The sequence below is a fragment of the Eumetopias jubatus genome, unplaced genomic scaffold (assembly GCF_037043125.1).
Source record: "Eumetopias jubatus isolate StellerSeaLion01/CBP00866 unplaced genomic scaffold, mEumJub1_p1.0 scaffold_1, whole genome shotgun sequence".
Lineage (NCBI taxonomy): Eukaryota > Metazoa > Chordata > Mammalia > Carnivora > Otariidae > Eumetopias > Eumetopias jubatus.
Window position 1 is genome coordinate 163,296,660 of NW_028274807.1, and position 17,184 is coordinate 163,313,843.

The 17,184-nt window shown below is 41.3% G+C and overlaps 1 protein-coding gene and 1 pseudogene across 2 annotated transcripts in view; one reads left to right on the forward strand and one right to left on the reverse strand.

Moving 5' to 3' along the window:
- FAM194C (family with sequence similarity 149 member C) overlaps positions 1-17,184 on the forward strand; it is a 78,877-nt gene that overhangs the window by 16,599 nt on the left and 45,094 nt on the right. For both annotated transcript variants that reach the window (XM_028101580.1, XM_088021620.1), the window contains exons 4-7: positions 1,450-1,585; positions 2,635-2,922; positions 11,906-12,055; positions 12,822-12,942. In XM_028101580.1, coding sequence (XP_027957381.1) covers positions 1,450-1,585; positions 2,635-2,922; positions 11,906-12,055; positions 12,822-12,942 — 695 coding nt within the window. The remainder of the gene's footprint in view (positions 1-1,449; positions 1,586-2,634; positions 2,923-11,905; positions 12,056-12,821; positions 12,943-17,184) is intronic.
- Positions 7,527-8,250, reverse strand: LOC114207743 (pyridoxal phosphate phosphatase PHOSPHO2-like; annotated as a pseudogene).

Here is a 17,184-nt window from a genome sequence, read left to right on the forward strand (position 1 = left end):
CACCAGAAAACAAGAGTTGGAAAGGATATGGAGATACTGGAACCCTTGTGCACTGCGGTGGGAATGCAAAATGGTGTCGCTGTTATGGAAAACTGTATGGCATTTCCTCAAAAAATTGAAAATGGCATTACCATATAATCCAGTAATTCCACTTTTGGGTATATACTCAAAAGAATTGAAAGCAGGGTCTCAATGAGGTAAGTGCATACCCATGTTCATAGCAGCATACTCAATAGCTAAACCATGGAAGCAACCCAAGTGTCGGTCAGTGGATGAATGGGTAAAGAAAATGTGATCTATCCACACAATGGAATATTGCTCAGCCTTAAATTCTGACACATGCTATAATATGGAGGAATCTTGAGGACATTATGCTAAATGAAACAAGCCAGTCACAAAAAGACAAATACTAAATGCCTCTACTTAGATGAGGTACTTAGAGTAGTCAGACTCAGAGACAGAAAGTAGAGTGGTGGTTGCCAGAGGCCAGGGGCAGTGGAGACTGGGAAGTTATTGTTTAATGGGTAAGAATTTTAACTTTACAAGATGAAAAAGAGTTTATAGAGATAGATGGTGGTGATGGTTGCACAACAATGTGAATGTATTTAATACCATGGAACCGTCCACAGTAAAAATGGTAAGGCTGATAAATTTTTGTGATGTGTATTTTACCACAATATGTAAAAGAAAAATTTTCAATCCAAGTCTTAGTCAATATACGCTACCCTCCACAGAAGGCCTGAGATTAGCCAACATCAGAGAAGCGTTACAGTTGACTGAGTTGGAAATGAGACATTCTGTCTTTTTTTTTTTTTTTGAGAGAGAGAGAGTGGTGGGGGGAGTGGGGAATGGGCAGAGGGAAAGAAGCGGACTCCCCACTGAGTCCGGAGTCTGATGCAGGGCTCCACATGGGGCTCGATCCCACAACCCTGAGATCATGACCTCAGCCAAAATCAAGAATCGGATGCTTGACCGACTGCACCACCCAGGAGCTCTGAGAGAGAAAGAATCTCAAGCAGGCTCTACACACAGCACGGAGCTTGATGTGGGGCTCAATCTTACAACCCTGAGATCATGACCTGAGCCAAAATCAAGAGTCAGACACAACCGACTGAGCCACCCAGGTGGCCCTGAGACTTTATCTTTAATCAGAAGGGTCAGAAGGGAATCCCTTCAGCATCTATGACAGTCACATGCATGGGCCATCCTAGGGAAACATGGCTAGGTTCATCACTGCACACGTCTGTTCCTTATCCATGCTTAGTTGACTTGCAGAGCATTGTCTCTGTGTTACAAGTGACCTGCCAGGGACTCCTGTCCCTGGGAACCATGAATGATGCCCCCAATTAGCTCTCCTGCTCTCCCTGCCACCTCATCTCTACATGAGCATGATATCTTAAGAAACCATTCTCTAAAACCCCTCCCTAATCTCTTCCTCTTGAACCACAGGCAAATCAAAAAACGTAGAAGACATAACCATGCCGTCCTTCCAACGAGGAGCCGGAATCTCTGCCTCCAACAGTATAGAGTTCAGTGACCCCTGCCCTGAGGCCCGGGAGAAGCTGCAGGAGATGTGTCGCCATATGTGAGTGCCTCAGTGATTGAGGGCAGATGCGAGAGTTGGGTATGGCCACCAGCTACCTGTGTGTGCATGAAGGGGAATTCACAGAAGTGTCTGAGCGGTGCCAGGAAGTGCTGGCTACCCAGTGCCCCCAACGACAGTGACAGGATTCATTGCCATCCCTCACACGTGCTCCCATCCCCAGTCTTTCCCCACTCACAGTCCTTTTCAGTCCTTACTACAACCTGATGAGGAAGAGGGGGTAGGCCCATTTTGCGGATGAGGAAACTGAGGCAGCCCAAGCAGATGGGTAAGCCATTGCCAGAGGTCCCACGGTTTGGTGGACCTGACACCAGGGCACTGATCTTTGCCTCCTCACCCTTTGCAGGGCTCCTTACACTTTTAAGGCTTTGTGCTCTGAATATTTATTTCTTAACATAATTTGTCAGATGTCTTCCTATAACAATAGCAGCAGCAAAAATCCTTTCAGAGCAAAAACAAAACAAAACAAACCGTTGACATGGGTGATTAATGATATCTATGATTCTGGGTCCCACGAGTCCTAGTAAGTTAGTCTGTATTTCTCCAAAGACTCAGACCATGGGCCATAAAGGATTTAAAACCTAGCCCCATTTAAGGCATAAGTCTTGGGCTCCCCTGAGCCATTAATACAGCTACAGAACACGGGAGGAGGGAAGCCGCCCAGCTTGCCCCTTACTGTGATATTCTGGAAGGAAGTTCTTTCCTTGTAACCTCAGGAGTGGGGAGTGAGCAGAGCCTCCAGCTCCCCCCACCATGTCCCTCTTCTGTACTCAGTCCCACTCCATGGGACCTCACCCCATTGCTGAAGATGGAAGTCAGGAAAGGACTAGTTTCAGAGGGGTACTGGGACCTTCCCAGTTCTTCCTAAAATTCCTGCCTTTAAGGACAAGGGGGAATGGGGTGGGCAGAGGTACTCTGGGGATGGGGAAATGGGATGGGAGTCTTGGGAACTGGGCCAGGGCTCTAGAGAGAGTGTCCCTGGTGACTAAGAGCCAAGTGACTCGAAGATATGTTGGTCTCCTTCCCTGCAGAGAAACCGAAAGGGCCTTGTGGAAAGGGAGGAATTTCTCCTGCCCCCTGATCTTTCGCAACTACAGGGCAAAGGTGCCCCCTCATCTAATGTCGGCCCCGAAAGGGGACGCTCAGAGCCCAAGCTCCCACCACCCTAACCCTCCAGGTGCTCAGACTTCCACTTCCACCGTTCACCAGCCCCCCGCCCACCACCATCCTCACTTCATCCGGCATTCTCAGGAGTGGAAGGTATCCAAGAAGATCATCAAGTTCCATTACGCCTTCTATGATGGGTCCTCCTTTGTGTAGTATCCTTTTATTTACTGCTGCCCCTTCTGCCCAGCCACTCAGCCCCAGAAAATTCCCGGGCTTAAATAAGCCTAAGTACTTACTTTGGCTTTTCCACTGACCGGAGAAGCCTGGTGACAGGTTCTCCAGGATATTAGGCATTTGTCCAGGTCAAAGAGGGCTCCCTTTGGAGAAGGTCTGGGTGGGAAGCAATGCATCAGGAAGTCACATTGGACCACTGTGTTCCTTGCAGGGGTCCTGTCACCCACTCCCCAACAGGCAGCAGAGCTGGACCAGATGCCCAGCCCATTTGGCAGCAAGGCTCTGAGGCCAGAGAGGGTGAAGCACTTATTCCAGGTTCTGCAGTCTGAGTCGGATAAGACATCAAAAGAGAGGAGCCACTAAGCCAGATATCCCTGTCCCTTCCTTGTAGTAATGGATGGTGTCACTCACTTCAGTGTCACAAAAGGAATTTGGTGGCAGAGCCAGATCTGGATTCAGGGCTACTTCACCTCTATTTGGGGCCCTCCTCCTGGCACAATTGTTATGCCTTCCAGGATTGTTTCCTGCGGCAGAGAGCGGGAGAGGGGGGATGGAAGGGAGCCTTGTTTAATAATAAAACCACTGGGTATTCAGTGTCCTATACCTTTGGAGGAGAGGGAGCTCTCTGAACTGTCAAACAGGCTGCCCAGCAGTAGCCCCCCCGCCCTTCACTTCATTTGGCCTCCTCTCCAACTGAACTGGGAATTCAGAATTTAAGCGCCTTGTCAAAGGAGTCCTATTGTTTCTCTGACTGTAAATGAATCCATTCATCACACTCCACTCTGCCCTGCTTCCAGGGAGCCCTGTGATATTGAACACAGCAAACTCCTTCCAGGGTAACTGCTGCTTGCTGGGGATCATGGGCTCTCCCTTACCCCTTTTCTGATTCTTCCCTACCTTGAGTAGGATCATCTCCCTGAGCTCGAGAAGTTGTGTCTGTGAATTCTGTTGCTATCAGTAGGACCAGAGTGGGTGGGCTAGAACACAGCTTTCGTTCTCTCCCCTGTCCCAGAATCCCGAGGTCCCCCTGGGTGGGACAACCCCAAACCTGCAGGCCCTGCTACTGGCATGCTTGACTCATACGCAGTGACCACATCCTGGCCATCAACGCATTTCCTCTTTGCAAGTCCCAGGAGGGTGGGTTCTAGGCCCAGTTCTTCTTGGTGACCCTGCACAGGTCACTTCATCTTTCTCGGCCTTACCTGCTTCATTTTAAGCGGAAGAAGTTGGACCCAGTGATGTTGAAGGAGAAATTCTGTGTTACTGTGTTCCAGTGGCCAAAGCTCATGTATAGCTGTTGGATCCCTTGTAAGCAGAGAAAAATGTTTGGAAGACATTTTCTGGGCTCAGCAGTTACTTCTGGTCTCATGAAGATGACTGGGCAAAGCTCTCAGGTAGAAATGGCCTATCTGCCCCTGAAGTGCCAGAAAGCTGCCAGCCCTGATTGGGTTGCTCTTTGTCTGCACCAGACTCCAGAACCATCCCAGTATTCATTTCATCTGTGTTTCATTCCCTTCATTGTCAGCATCTCCTGGATGTCTTCCCACAACTGCTGATTATCCCATCAAACTTCCCTCAAAGCCTTTTTTCCTATGCACAGACTCATCACATTATAAACAAACCTAATCACTGTGCTCAGCACTGTTCCTTTAGGAATTGGTGGAGCACTCAGAAATACTCTGTGAGGTACACATTTTTTTTTAGTATGGAAAAATGTACATCACATAAAATTTCTTATTTTAACCATTTTTAAAGTGTATAATTGAACAGCATTCACAATGCTGTGCAGCCATCTCCACAATCTAGTTCTGGGACTTTTTCATCACTTTTTCATCACCCTGAAAGCAAACCCCATGTCTGTTAAGCAGACGCTCCCCATCTCCCGCTTCCCCCACAGTTCCCGGCAACCACTAACCTGCTTTTTGCCTCTTTGCATTTGCCTGTTCCAGATAGTTCATATAAATGGGATCATGCAGCGTGTGGCCTTTTGTATCTGGCTTCTTTCACTCACCATTATGTTTTCAAGGTTCATCCACATTGTAATATACATCAGTGCCTCCTTTTTTTTATTGGGGTGAAATTCACATAATAGAAATTAAATCCTTTTAATATATACAATGTAGTGGCAGTTAGTGCATTTACAGTGATGCTTCCATCACTTGTCTCAAGTTCCACAAACTTTTCATCACCCCAAAAGAAAACCCTATGCCCATGCAGCAGTCACTTTCTGTTTCCCCTACCCTAGCCGTGGCAACCACCAATCTGATTTTTGTCTCTTTTGATTTGCCTCTTCTGGACATCTTTTTTTTTTTTAAGATTATTTATTTATTTATTTGACAAAGAGAGACACAGTAAGAGAGGGAACACACGCAGGGGAGTGGGAGAGGGAGAAGCAGGCTTCCTGCTGAGCAGGGAGCCTGATGTGGGGCTGGATCCCAGGACCCTGGGATCATGACCTGAGCCAAAGGCAGACGCTTAAGACTGAGCCACCCAGGCGCCCCCTCTTCTGGACATCTTATAAATCCTACAATATGTGGCCTTTTGTGTCTGGCTTCTTTCACTGAGAATAATGTTTTCAAGGGTTATACATATTACAGCACATCTCAGAATTTCCTTTTTGTGGCTGAATAATATTCTATTTTATGAATGTTCCACTTTTTTCTAATCCATTCATTTGTTTATGGACATTAGGTTTTTCCCACCATTTGGCTATTGTGAATAATGCTGCTATGAACATTCTTATAGAAGTTTTTTTTTGCACACCTGTTTTCAGTTCTTTTGGGTCTATATGTAGGAGTGGAATTACCGGGTCATATGGTAATTCTATGTTTAACTTATTGAGGGTCCTCCAAAATGTTTTCCCCAGTGGCTCTACCATTTTATATTCCTACCCACAGTGTGTGAGAGTTCCAGATTCTCCACATTCTTGACTACACTTGATATTTTCCAATTTTTAAATTCCAGCCATTCTAGTGGATGTAAAGTAATATCTCATTGTGGTTTTGAATGGTTTTCCTAATAACTAATGATTTCAAGCATCTTCATATGCTTTCCTGATATATCTTCTTTGTAGAAATGTGTATTCAAGTCCTTTGCCCATTTATTTCATTGTCCATTACTTAATGAGTTACAAGAATTGTTTATATATTATAGATACTAGATCTTTATCAGATAAATTATTTGCAAATTTTTTTCTATCCTGTTGGGTATTTTTTCATTCTCTTGATAGTATCCTTTGATGGTTAGAAGTTTTTAATTTTTATGGAGTCCAATTTTTCTTTTTTTTCTGTTCCTTGTGCTTTGGGTTTCCTATCTAAGAAACCATTCTTATGCCTATATTGTCTTCTAAGAGTTTTATAGTTATAGATCTTACATTTAGGTCTTTGATCCATTTTCAGTTGATTTTTGCATATGGTGTGAGATCAGGATCCAACTCCATCCTTTCTCATGTGATACCCAGTTGTCCCACCTCTGTTTCTTGAGGCTATTCTTTCACCTTTGAATGGTCTTGGCACCGTTTTGAAGATCAGTTAATCATTGATATATGAGTTTATTTTTAGACCCTCAATTCTATTCCATTCATCTGTATGTCAGTGCCATAGTGTTTTGATTATTGTAGCTTTGTAGTGAAGTGTTGAAATTGGGAAGTTTGACTCTTTCAACTGTGTTCTTTTTTCAAGATTATTTTGGTTATTTGGGGTCCTGTGCAAGTCTGTATTATTTTTAAAATCAAATTTTCTGTTTTTGCAAAAAAGACTGATGAAATTTTGATATGGATTGCATTGAATTTGTAGGTCACTGTGGGGCATTTTGCCATGAACAAGATTAAGTCTTCCAATCCATGAATACTAGCAACAAATGATCTGAAATGTTGTATGAACAGCAGTAACAATAAAAAAGCAATGAACAAAAGGAAATTATGTCATTTACAATAGCATCAAAAAGAATAAAATACTTTAGAATAAATTTAACCAAGGAGGTGTCAGGCTTGTACACTGAAAGCTACAAAATACTGTTGAGATAAATTAAAGGAGATTGAGATAAATGGAAAGACATCTCATGTTCATGAGGGGCAACTGATTTCTGTGTGTTGATCTTGTGTCCTGCAACTTCCCTTTGCATGTTTCTAGGTATTTTTTTTTCAACTAGACTATCTCACTTGTAGATATACAATTGTTCATATACATCTCTTATGATATATATATATTTTTAATTTCTGTGAAGTCAGTAGTAAAGTCTCCACTTTCTGATTTTAGGAATTTGAATTTTCCTTTTTTTCTGAGTCAGTCTAGCTAAAGGTTTCTCAATTTTTTGTTGCTGTTTTCAAAGAAACTACTTTTGGTTTTGTTGGTTCTTTCTAGTGTTTTTCTGTTCTCTATTCTATTTCTCTCTCTTATAATCTTTATTATTCCCTCTCTTCTGCTAGCTTTAACTTCAGTTTGCTCTTCTTTTTCTAGTTCCTTAAGGTGGAAATTATGGTTATCCATTTGAGATCTTTCTTCTCTTTTAATGTTTTTATTTATAGCTATAAATTTCTTCCTGAGCTGCTTTCACATTTTCCCATGACTTTGTTGTTGGCATATTACTCATTTATTAGAAATTGTAAATGAGAAATTATTTCAACACCTGAAGACCAAACTACAACAGAAGATTATTCCATAGGTTCAAGATTTTGAGACATTTTATGAAAAGAGTTTTCTATAAAGTATCTCCTTTCCATGGCATGGCAACATCATTCTTCTTTTAAAAAGTTACTGGACAGACATCATTTCCACCATCACCTATATAAACAATTTGTGTATAATTTACAAGTTGTAACTATTGTAACTGAATCTACAAATTCTACCAAAACTACATTTTTGCAAAGATTCTCTGGGTACCTATTGCAAGAATGAGCATGATAATTTTTCACAGTGAGATGATCACTGCTATCAAAAGCTGCTGGATTTGTAAACACTTTATCAAACATATCATGAAAACTGGTAGCTCCTAAAACCCAAACTATGGAGACTGAATTTGAATCTGAAATATTGATGCAGTCAAATTTATCCTTCTTCTTTCTTGTTCTATCCTTGTTCCACCATCCTTAGAGATAAAGGTATTGATGTCACTGCTCTTTTCACTTCATCTTCTCTTACACCTGCATCTTCCAAATACTTAAAGATTCTGCCCATAAATTCTGCCCAAATTCCTTTTTCATAAGAATTTTGTAGAAGCTTTTTCTCTGGAGTGCATTGTACAATCCAGGTGTCACTATTGTCATCTATGATTGTATTGTCAAAGTAAAAAATGAGCAAAGTTTTCATGGTTCCAAAAGCAAATTTGGGTTACTAATATTTGTATTTCTCTGGGGATCATTTTTGAGCACTCAGAATGAAACTGACTTGGTATTCCCAAGACAATTAGTTTTACTTCAGAATAGAGCTTATGTTGAACAGTCATGACAATCTTCAGTTTTAAACACCAGCCAGTTTCTAACCAACATTACTCCTACTCTGTATGCAGGGAACAAAGTCTTCTGGTTTGGAGCAAAGAAATGGAGACTTCCTAACTCCAGCATTATTATAGTAGAACACCTGATAGAAAACCTGCCAGGTCTGTCCTGAATGTAGGTGCAAGCACCAGACTGGGCCAGATCCCCAGGGCTCCTCACTGACCCAGGCCAGATGTGAGCAGCCATCCTGGCCTCTGTGGCTTCTCCCTTGGACTCTGCACTCTGACCTCATTCCCGTGCCTTATCCCATAAGTTTTGATATATTGTATTTTTGTTTTCACACCTTCAACTATTTCCTAATTTCCCTTGTGATTGCTTCTCTATCCATTGGTTGTTTAAAGGTGTATTGTTTAATTTGCACCTATCTGAGAATTTTCCAAATTTCCTTCTGCCATTGATTTCTAGTTTCGTTCTGTTGTCAGAGAAGGTGCTTTCTAACATTCCAATCTTTTAAAATTTATTGAGATTTGTTTTGTGGCCTAACATATTGTCTCTACCAGAGAATGGTCCTGTGGACTCAAAAAGAATGTGTACTCTGCTATTGTTGGGTGGAGTGTTCTGTTAGGTCTAGTTGGGTTATAGTGTTGTTCAGATTCTCTATTTTCTTTATTGATCTTCTGTGTAGTTGTTCTATCCATGATTAAAAGTAAGGTAGTGAAGTCTCCCAGCTTCTATTGTAGAACTATTTCCTTTTTTAATCCTATAAATTTTTGCTTCATATGTTTTGGGGCTCTGTTGTTAGGTGTGTATATGTCTATAATTGTTGTGTCTTCTTGAGGTATTGACCATTTTCTCAATATATAATGTTCTTCTTTGTCTCTTGTAAAAATTTTTAAAGTCTGTTATTTCTGATATCAGTATAACCACATTTGCTGTCTTTTTGCATGGAATTTACATGGAATATTTGCATGGAATATCTTTTTACATCATCTGACTTTCAACCTAGTTGTGTCTTTGGATCTAAAGTAAGCTTCTCTGTAGACAGCATATAGTTGGATCTTTAAAAAAAAAAATCCATTCTGTCAATTTCTGCTTTTTTTGTTGGAGAATTTCATCCATTTTTATTTACTGTAACTGCTGATATGGAAGGGCTTGATTCTGTCATTTTACTATTCATTTTCTATATGTCATATCTTTTTTTGTTTTTGAGTTCCTATGTTATTACCTTCTTTTGTGTTGAACTGATTTTTTTTTGTAGTATGCCATCTTTATTCCTTCTCATTTTCTTTATTCTATATTTTTAAGTTATTTTTTAGTGGTTACCCTGGTATAATGGGTTGAATAGTGTCTCCTCAAAATTTATATTCACCAGAACCTCAAAATGTGTTCATATTTGGAAGTAGGGTCTTGGCAAATATAATTAATTAAGATTAAGTCATATTGGCTTAGGGTGGAGCCCAATCCAATGACGAGAAACCAGAAACACACAAAGAGGGAAGAAGGTCATGTGATGACTGAGGCAGAGATTAGAATGGTGCATCCATAAACCAAGTAATACCAAAGATTCCTAGCAACCACCAGAAACTAGGGACAGGCAAGGAAGGATTCTTCTCTAGAACCCCCACAAGCTGGGCCCTGTCAATGCCTTGATTTTGGATTTCTAACCTCGAGAACTGTGAGAGAATAAATTTCTGTTGTTCAGGTTATCAAGTCTGTGGTCTGGATATCATGGAAATCCCAAGAAACTAATACATTTGAGTATTACAATTGACAACAAACAAATTTGAACTAATACCAACTTAGGCTTAATAGTACACAAAACTCTGCTGCTAAACAGCTCACCCTTCCTCCTATATGTTGTTATCAGTAATTACATCTTTATATATGCATTGTGTGCCATTAACATAGATTTGCAATTAGTGTTTTGTGCCTTTGTCTTTCAACTTAGGTGGGAAAAAAAGAAATTATAAACCAAAAATACAATAATACTGGTTTTATATTTACTTATATAGTTACCTTTACTGGTATTTTTTTCCCTTGTATTGCTTTGAGTTACTATCTAGTATCCTTTCACATCACCCTGAAGTACTTATAGCATTTCTTGTAGGGCAGGTCAACTAGTGGTGAACCCCCTCAACTTTTATTTATCTAGAAAGTCTTAATTTCTTCTTTATTTTTGTAGGATAGTTTTACTCAATATCAATCTTAGTTGATAGCTTTTTTTCTTCTTGGCTCTTTAAATATTTCATCCCAGTGCCTTCTGGCCTCCATAGTTTCTGATAAGAAATTGTCCTTATCCTTATTAAGGATCCCATGTACATGATGAGTCTCTTTTCTCTTTCTGCTTTCAAGCAGCAATGCACACAATGCATATATAAAGATGTAATTACTGATAACAACATATAGGAGGAAGGGTGAGCTGTTTAGCAGCAGAGTTTTGTGTACTTTGTCTTTGTCTTTTGGCAGTTTGATAATAATATGTGTCAGTGTGGCTCTCTTTGCATTTATTCTCCTTGGAGTTTATTAAGCTTCTTGAGTGTGTACAGTCATGTCTCTCATCAAATTTGCGGCACTTTTAGTCATTATTTCTTCAAATATTCTTTCTTCCCCTTTTTCTCTCCTGTCCGTCTGAGACTCCTGTTATGGATATGTTTGTATGCTTGATGGCCTGCCATAGGTCTCTTAGTCTCCATTAATTTTTCTTCATTCTTTTTTCTTTCAGGCTAGATAACTCTAATTGATCCATCTTTGAGGTCACTGACTCTTCTGCTCCAATCTGCTGCTAAACCCATCTAATGATTTTTTTCATTCCAATTATTGTACTATTCAGCTCTAGAATTTCTATTTGTTACTATTTATGATTCCTATCTGTTTATTTCTTTTTCCCCCATTGGTGGGAAAGCATTTGAAAGCAGTTGCCCCAGTGCCAACCACTGAAACTCTTCTGTCTGGGGTACTACTGAAATTCCTGCAGTAGCTGCCCACACCATGTTCCTTTAAGCTGGGACCAGTGCTTCTTGGGATCACCTAGTAAGAAATGAACAGGGAGACGTTGCCTGCTCTCCTAGACTGATCATAAAGGGAGGCAGCCTGACAGCATTAGAAATATACTTCAGAGTTCAGGTCCTGGTTCTGCCACTCCCTTGTGTTGTCATGTAGGATGATCATTTCTCTGCACCTTGGATTCCTCATCTGTAGGATGGCCAACTTGTCCCGGTTTGCCTGAGATTTTCCTGGATTTAAGCACTAAAAGTTCCATATCCCAGGAAACCCTACTCATCTGTGAGATGGAGATAATGCTCCCTACCACAGGGTGGTTGTGAGGAAGAGAAAGAAGATACAGGAAGGCACACAGGGCATGGTTGTGTTCTATAATTATTGTTAGTTATGCAAAGTGCAGGGAGGGTCTTTGAAGACTGGAAATGATGCACCAAATAGCTATCATTTCAACATGATACTTTCCATGGAGCACCTGAAAGCAGAACCTGGAGAGTTTTCTGTTAGTTCTCCTTGACCATTTCTGCCAGCTATCCCTCTGGGAACATCGCCATGTGTCAGATCCCCACGTGCTGCAGAGGGAGAGCCATCACCTGCCTCTTTAATGACACACCCAGCTTCTTTCTGGCTCTGTTCAATGCTGATGGACAGGGCTGTGTTCACTACAACATGAAGGCCTGGTGAGTGGTTTGGGGAAATCCTGGCCCCATGGAAGTGTTTCTGGTGGTGACAAAGGGAGACAATGAGGTGGTAATCCATGGGAAAAGGAAGAGCCATCAGTGTCCAGAGGTCTGGGAAGGCAGTGAGGCAGGGCTAAAGTGGGGCCTGCAGGACATAGGTATTTTGAGGCTTGACCTTTGCTTGCTAGATCCATGTCATAGCAAAAGAAAAGGGCAGTTCCCCACGTCCTGTTCCACTTGTACCCCCAGAGCACTAAGATCTGGATTGTTGGCTGGATTCATGAAAGAATTACTTAGTGGAGAAGAATGTTTTATACCACAAGTAAGTGAAGGAGAGGCCATGGGTACCACTGGGGATTTTTAAAAGAGGCACATATTCTTGTCAGCCAAAATTCAATTTCATAAGGAACTGTTTTCAGAAGGAATGACTTACTCTTGTGTTATAGATGTTCCTGTTACCATTTTGGTGCCTGAGATCTTGTATGCCCAGACTTTTGGGCTCACATTTCATTTCATCCCTCTTGGGTTTGGCCTGAGCCTCTATTATCTCTCTCAAACCTTACCCTTTCTGACTGACATTCCTGTAGCATCAACAGATGAAGAGGCATCAGACCATATTAGGCAGAGGAAGTGAGGCTGCCCACTGGCCTTCATGGTTCCTCTAGTCTAAGACAGAGTCTCAGAGCCCTGCCTGCCTATACCCTGTAGTGATGAGGTCTTCCTTCAGTTGCTTGGCATCAACTTCTTGCCTCTGTATTTCTCCTAGTTGCCCATACGTCCTGGTCTTGGATGAGGAAGGTGGGACTGCCAATGACTACAAGGGCTACGTAGTCCACAAATGGAGCTGGACTTCCAAGACGGAGACTTTGCTTTCCCTGGAATATAAGGTGGGCATGGACAGCACAGGTAGGGTGGCTTCAGCAACCTTCCTTGGGCTGCCCAGCATTAAGAGTCAGAGGGATACCTGTAAGACAAGTGCCTTGCCCTCAGGAGCTTTATAGTCTCATTCAGCCATTCCACAGTTGGTGAGCAGGGGTTGGGAGCTGGCTGAGGTCAACTTTTCTCCAGCCTACAACAACTGTTGGCTGCTGTACTGACCTTTCCTAGTAATATCTGTCCTATTTTATTTTTATTGTTAATATTACTACATTTTGATGGTTTAAATGCCCTTTACTTTAGAAGGAACCATTATAGTAGTTGATAGCTTTATTTTTAATGCCTATACATGGCAATAAGAATAGCTAGTAATTCTATGTTGGTCTGCCCAGTTTCTGTTTATATAACTTTACTATGTCATGAAATAAAAAACCTGAAGTCAAAGATGGCTGACAGACAAACTCTTTTTTGTTATTCATTTGATTGTTCAGACAGCCACTCATCAAAGATTTATTAAATAATAAATTAGTGTGGAATTACTAATATTAAATAATAATGATAAAGTTATTAATAAAGTAAATGTGCTTGTTACTTTATTTAAGGCAGAGTTTCTCATCCTTGGCAGAAAAGACACTTTGGGATGGATAATTCTTTGTTATAACTATGCATTGTAGGATATTTAGCAGCATCCCACCAGATACCAGAAGTATCCTCTCCCCAAGCTGTGACAACTGAAAACATTCCCAGACATTGTCAGATGTCCCTTGGGGGTGGGTGGGTGGGAAATAGTTGCCCTTGATTGAGAATCACTGATCTAGGGGGTAGAAAGATAAACAATGCCCTTCAAGGAAACCCAAAGTCCAGGAGAGTAACACAAGATAGAGAAGATTAAGGGCAATTAGAGAGGGACAAATTCATAGGGATTCAGAGAAAGATCACAGAACACAGAATCCACTCAAGGTGGTATTAAGAGCCCCAGGGTAAGGGTTATGGACGGAAGTACTCTTGGAGTGTGTGGCAGGGCTCAGGTACCCTACCCCTAATCATCTGTCTCATGCCTGTCCTATTCACCCTCTGCATTAGTCACTGGATTTTCATCCTTATATCTGAATTCCTATAGATCACACCTCTGCTCAGAAACACTCAATCCCTTGAACATATCTCACCCTTCCTATCCCCTTGGCCTGCAATGTGCTCCCTCCTCTTTCTGCCAATCCAAATGTCCCCTCCTTCACAGCCCAGCTCATGCTTCTTCTCCATCCTGGCACTATAGTCCACATCCATTTCTCTCTTCTCACAGTAACCCACAGTCTGGGTTAGTCATATGATAATTAGTCATGCTCTGGTTGCATATAAGAATCCTGTGGAAACAAAAAATGCAGATCACCAGACACAGCCTCAGAGAGATTCTGATTCAGGTGGTCTGTTTTAAGTGTTAGATTTCTGTAGTTTTGACAAGTACTTCTGATGTTTGACCAGGTCAGAGATTGTCAGTCTAGGAGTGTATTGAGTTCTTGTCTTAATATTAAACTTTTTGTAGCTGTATGAAGTTTATAGTCCATGAAGATTATAAATTGGTTGCATACAGGTGCCATATATTATGTATCAGTGTGACCAACTGGACAGAATGGAATGAGAGCCTGAGAAGCCTTATATAGTGCCAGCTAGCCAGACTCTGGCTCTGAAGCTGTGTGAAAATCACTCTGCTCCTCTGAGTCTTGATTATCTAATCAATACAGAGTAGATCACTAGACCAGCCCTGCCTCACACTGCTTTTGTGGGAACCAAATAAAATAATGGCAGGGAAGTTGCTTTGACATCACTAAAGTGTTTTGGTAACGTAGTTCAGTTCATTATTCTATCCCCTGGAGCTGCATACAGAAGTGCACAACAGGGGCTGGTGTAGTCAGGAGCGGCCTGGACTACAAAGTGACCCTTGAGTTGCCTTAGGAGTGTGGGTGCATATGATTCACGTAGATAGAAGAGGGAAGGGAGAGCATTCTGGGTAGAAGGAATATCATCTGTAAAGGCTTGGATTTGAGACTTAGTGTGGCATCTTTAAAAGTTCACAGGTGCTTCTTGTGAAAGAAAGGGGGGCAGGAGGTGTATATGCTGTGGGGTGGAGGTGAGACATTTTGGATGTCAGGCTGAGGAACTTGCTTGTTGTTTTGTAGGCTGCAGTGGCCAGTTTGTTGTCACCCAAATACTTACATTTCCAGTGTTTTTCATTCCTCTCTGAAAATAAGTTTCCCTCCAGTATCATTTCTCTTCAGTCTGAAGTTCCTTTAGAATTTCTTGAAGTGCAGATCTGCTGACAACAAATTCTGTTTGCTTTCGTGTTAAAAATGTCTTTATGAAAGGATATCTTTGCTGAGTATGGATTTCTGGGTTGACTGGGTTTTTTTTCCTTCCAGCAATTTAAAAATACTGTTCCACTGTGTATGTCCTACAAAGTTTATGATGAGAATTCTGTATTTATTCAAATCATTGTTCATTTTTCTAGCTGCTTTCAAGATTTTCTCTTTAATCTGATTTTCTAAGTTTGACTAGGATGTGTTTAGGTATGGTTGTCTTTGTTCTGTTGGGGGTTTCCTGAGCTTCTTGAATTTGTAAATTCATGACCTTCACCAAATTTGGAAAGTCTTCTGTCATTGTTTTAGGGAAAACTGTGCTCAATCTCTCCCCTTTTCCCCTGAGCCTCCAATTACATGTATTTTAGAGCTTTTAATATTTTCCCAAAGGTCTCTGAGACTTTGTTCTTTCTTTTTCTTTTAATTTTCAAGAGAAAGAGAGCACGACCAGGGGGAGGGACAGAGGGAGAGAGAGAGAATTTTTTTTAAGGATACTCTGTGTGGACATTCAAGTTGACATTGCCTCTTTTTTTTAAAAAAGATTTATTTATTTGAGAGAGAGAAAGAGTGTGAGTGGGGGGGTGCTCAAAAAGGGAGGAAGAGAGCAGACTCTCCACTGAGCGTGGAGCCCACCACAGGGCTCGATCTCACGATCTTGAGATCAAGAGTCAGTGCTTAACCAACTGAGCCACCCAGGCGCCCCCAGAGAGAATCTTAAGCAGGCTCCACACTCATTGTGAAGCCCCACGTGGGGCTCGATCTCACAACCCCAAGATCATGACCTGAGCCAAAATTTGGTTAAGAGTTGGACGCTTAACTGACTGAGCCACCCAGGCACCCCGACTCTGTTCTTTCTTGTTCAGTTTCTTCTGTTCTCAGCTTGGATAATTTCTGTGGATCTAACTCTCAAGTTCACTGACTATTCTAATATCTTCATTCTGCTATCATGTTAATCCTGTGAGTTTTTAAATTTTTATATATATATTTTCAAGTCTAGAATTTCCATTTAGTTCTTTTTAATATTTTCTATTTCTGTGCCAAGATTGTCTATTTTTTCATTTATTACAAATATATTTTCCTTGGCTTCATTGAGTACAGTTAAATTAACTGCTTTAAAGTTCTTTCCTGTTAATTTCAACATCTGGGACATACCACACAGGATTGGTTATCTGTTACCTTGAGAATGGCTCACACTTCACTGGTTCTTTACATGTTGAGTAATTTTAGATCACTGACATAATGTATGTCGTCTGAGGATCTGTGGATTGTGGAGTCTGAATTTTGATATATTTCTCTGAAGAGTGTTAACATTTTTGTTTTACAGGCAGTGAACTAGGTTAGACTCACACCACAAACTTTGTCTTACCTGCAGTAGGCAGGAGCTCACATCTCAGTTCAGTTTTTCTGTTTCCCTAGCAGTAAGCTGTCTTGAGTCTTCTCTGCTCATGCATGGTTCAGGGATTAGCCAGGGATATGGATGGTTTATTCATAGAATTTGGAGCTCTATTTCTTTGGCACTGTCTCTTCTGGAATTTTATCCTTACTTTTCTGTGATTGTAGTTTCCATAAGTTTAGTCCTCTGGTTCTCTAGGCCAGGAAGATGGTGGTGTTTTGGCCATGACGGTGGTTTGCCTTCAGGCTAAAGGTATAAAGTAGAAATTCATCCCATGCTGGCCCTTTCTTTTAAGTTTTGATTCTTCTAAATTTGCCCGCTTTTGTTTATTCTTCAGAGACTTCAGGTTATTGTTTTATTGTATTTGTGTCAAGTTCTGTGGGAGGGTCAGTCTGGTAGGAACTGACTCAGCTGTATTGGAAGTACAACCAGCTGGTCAGTTTCTAAGTTGAGGGCTGGCATGCTCCGTTCAGCAGTGTGTAGAAAGTTGACTAGAAAGGCGTTAAGTG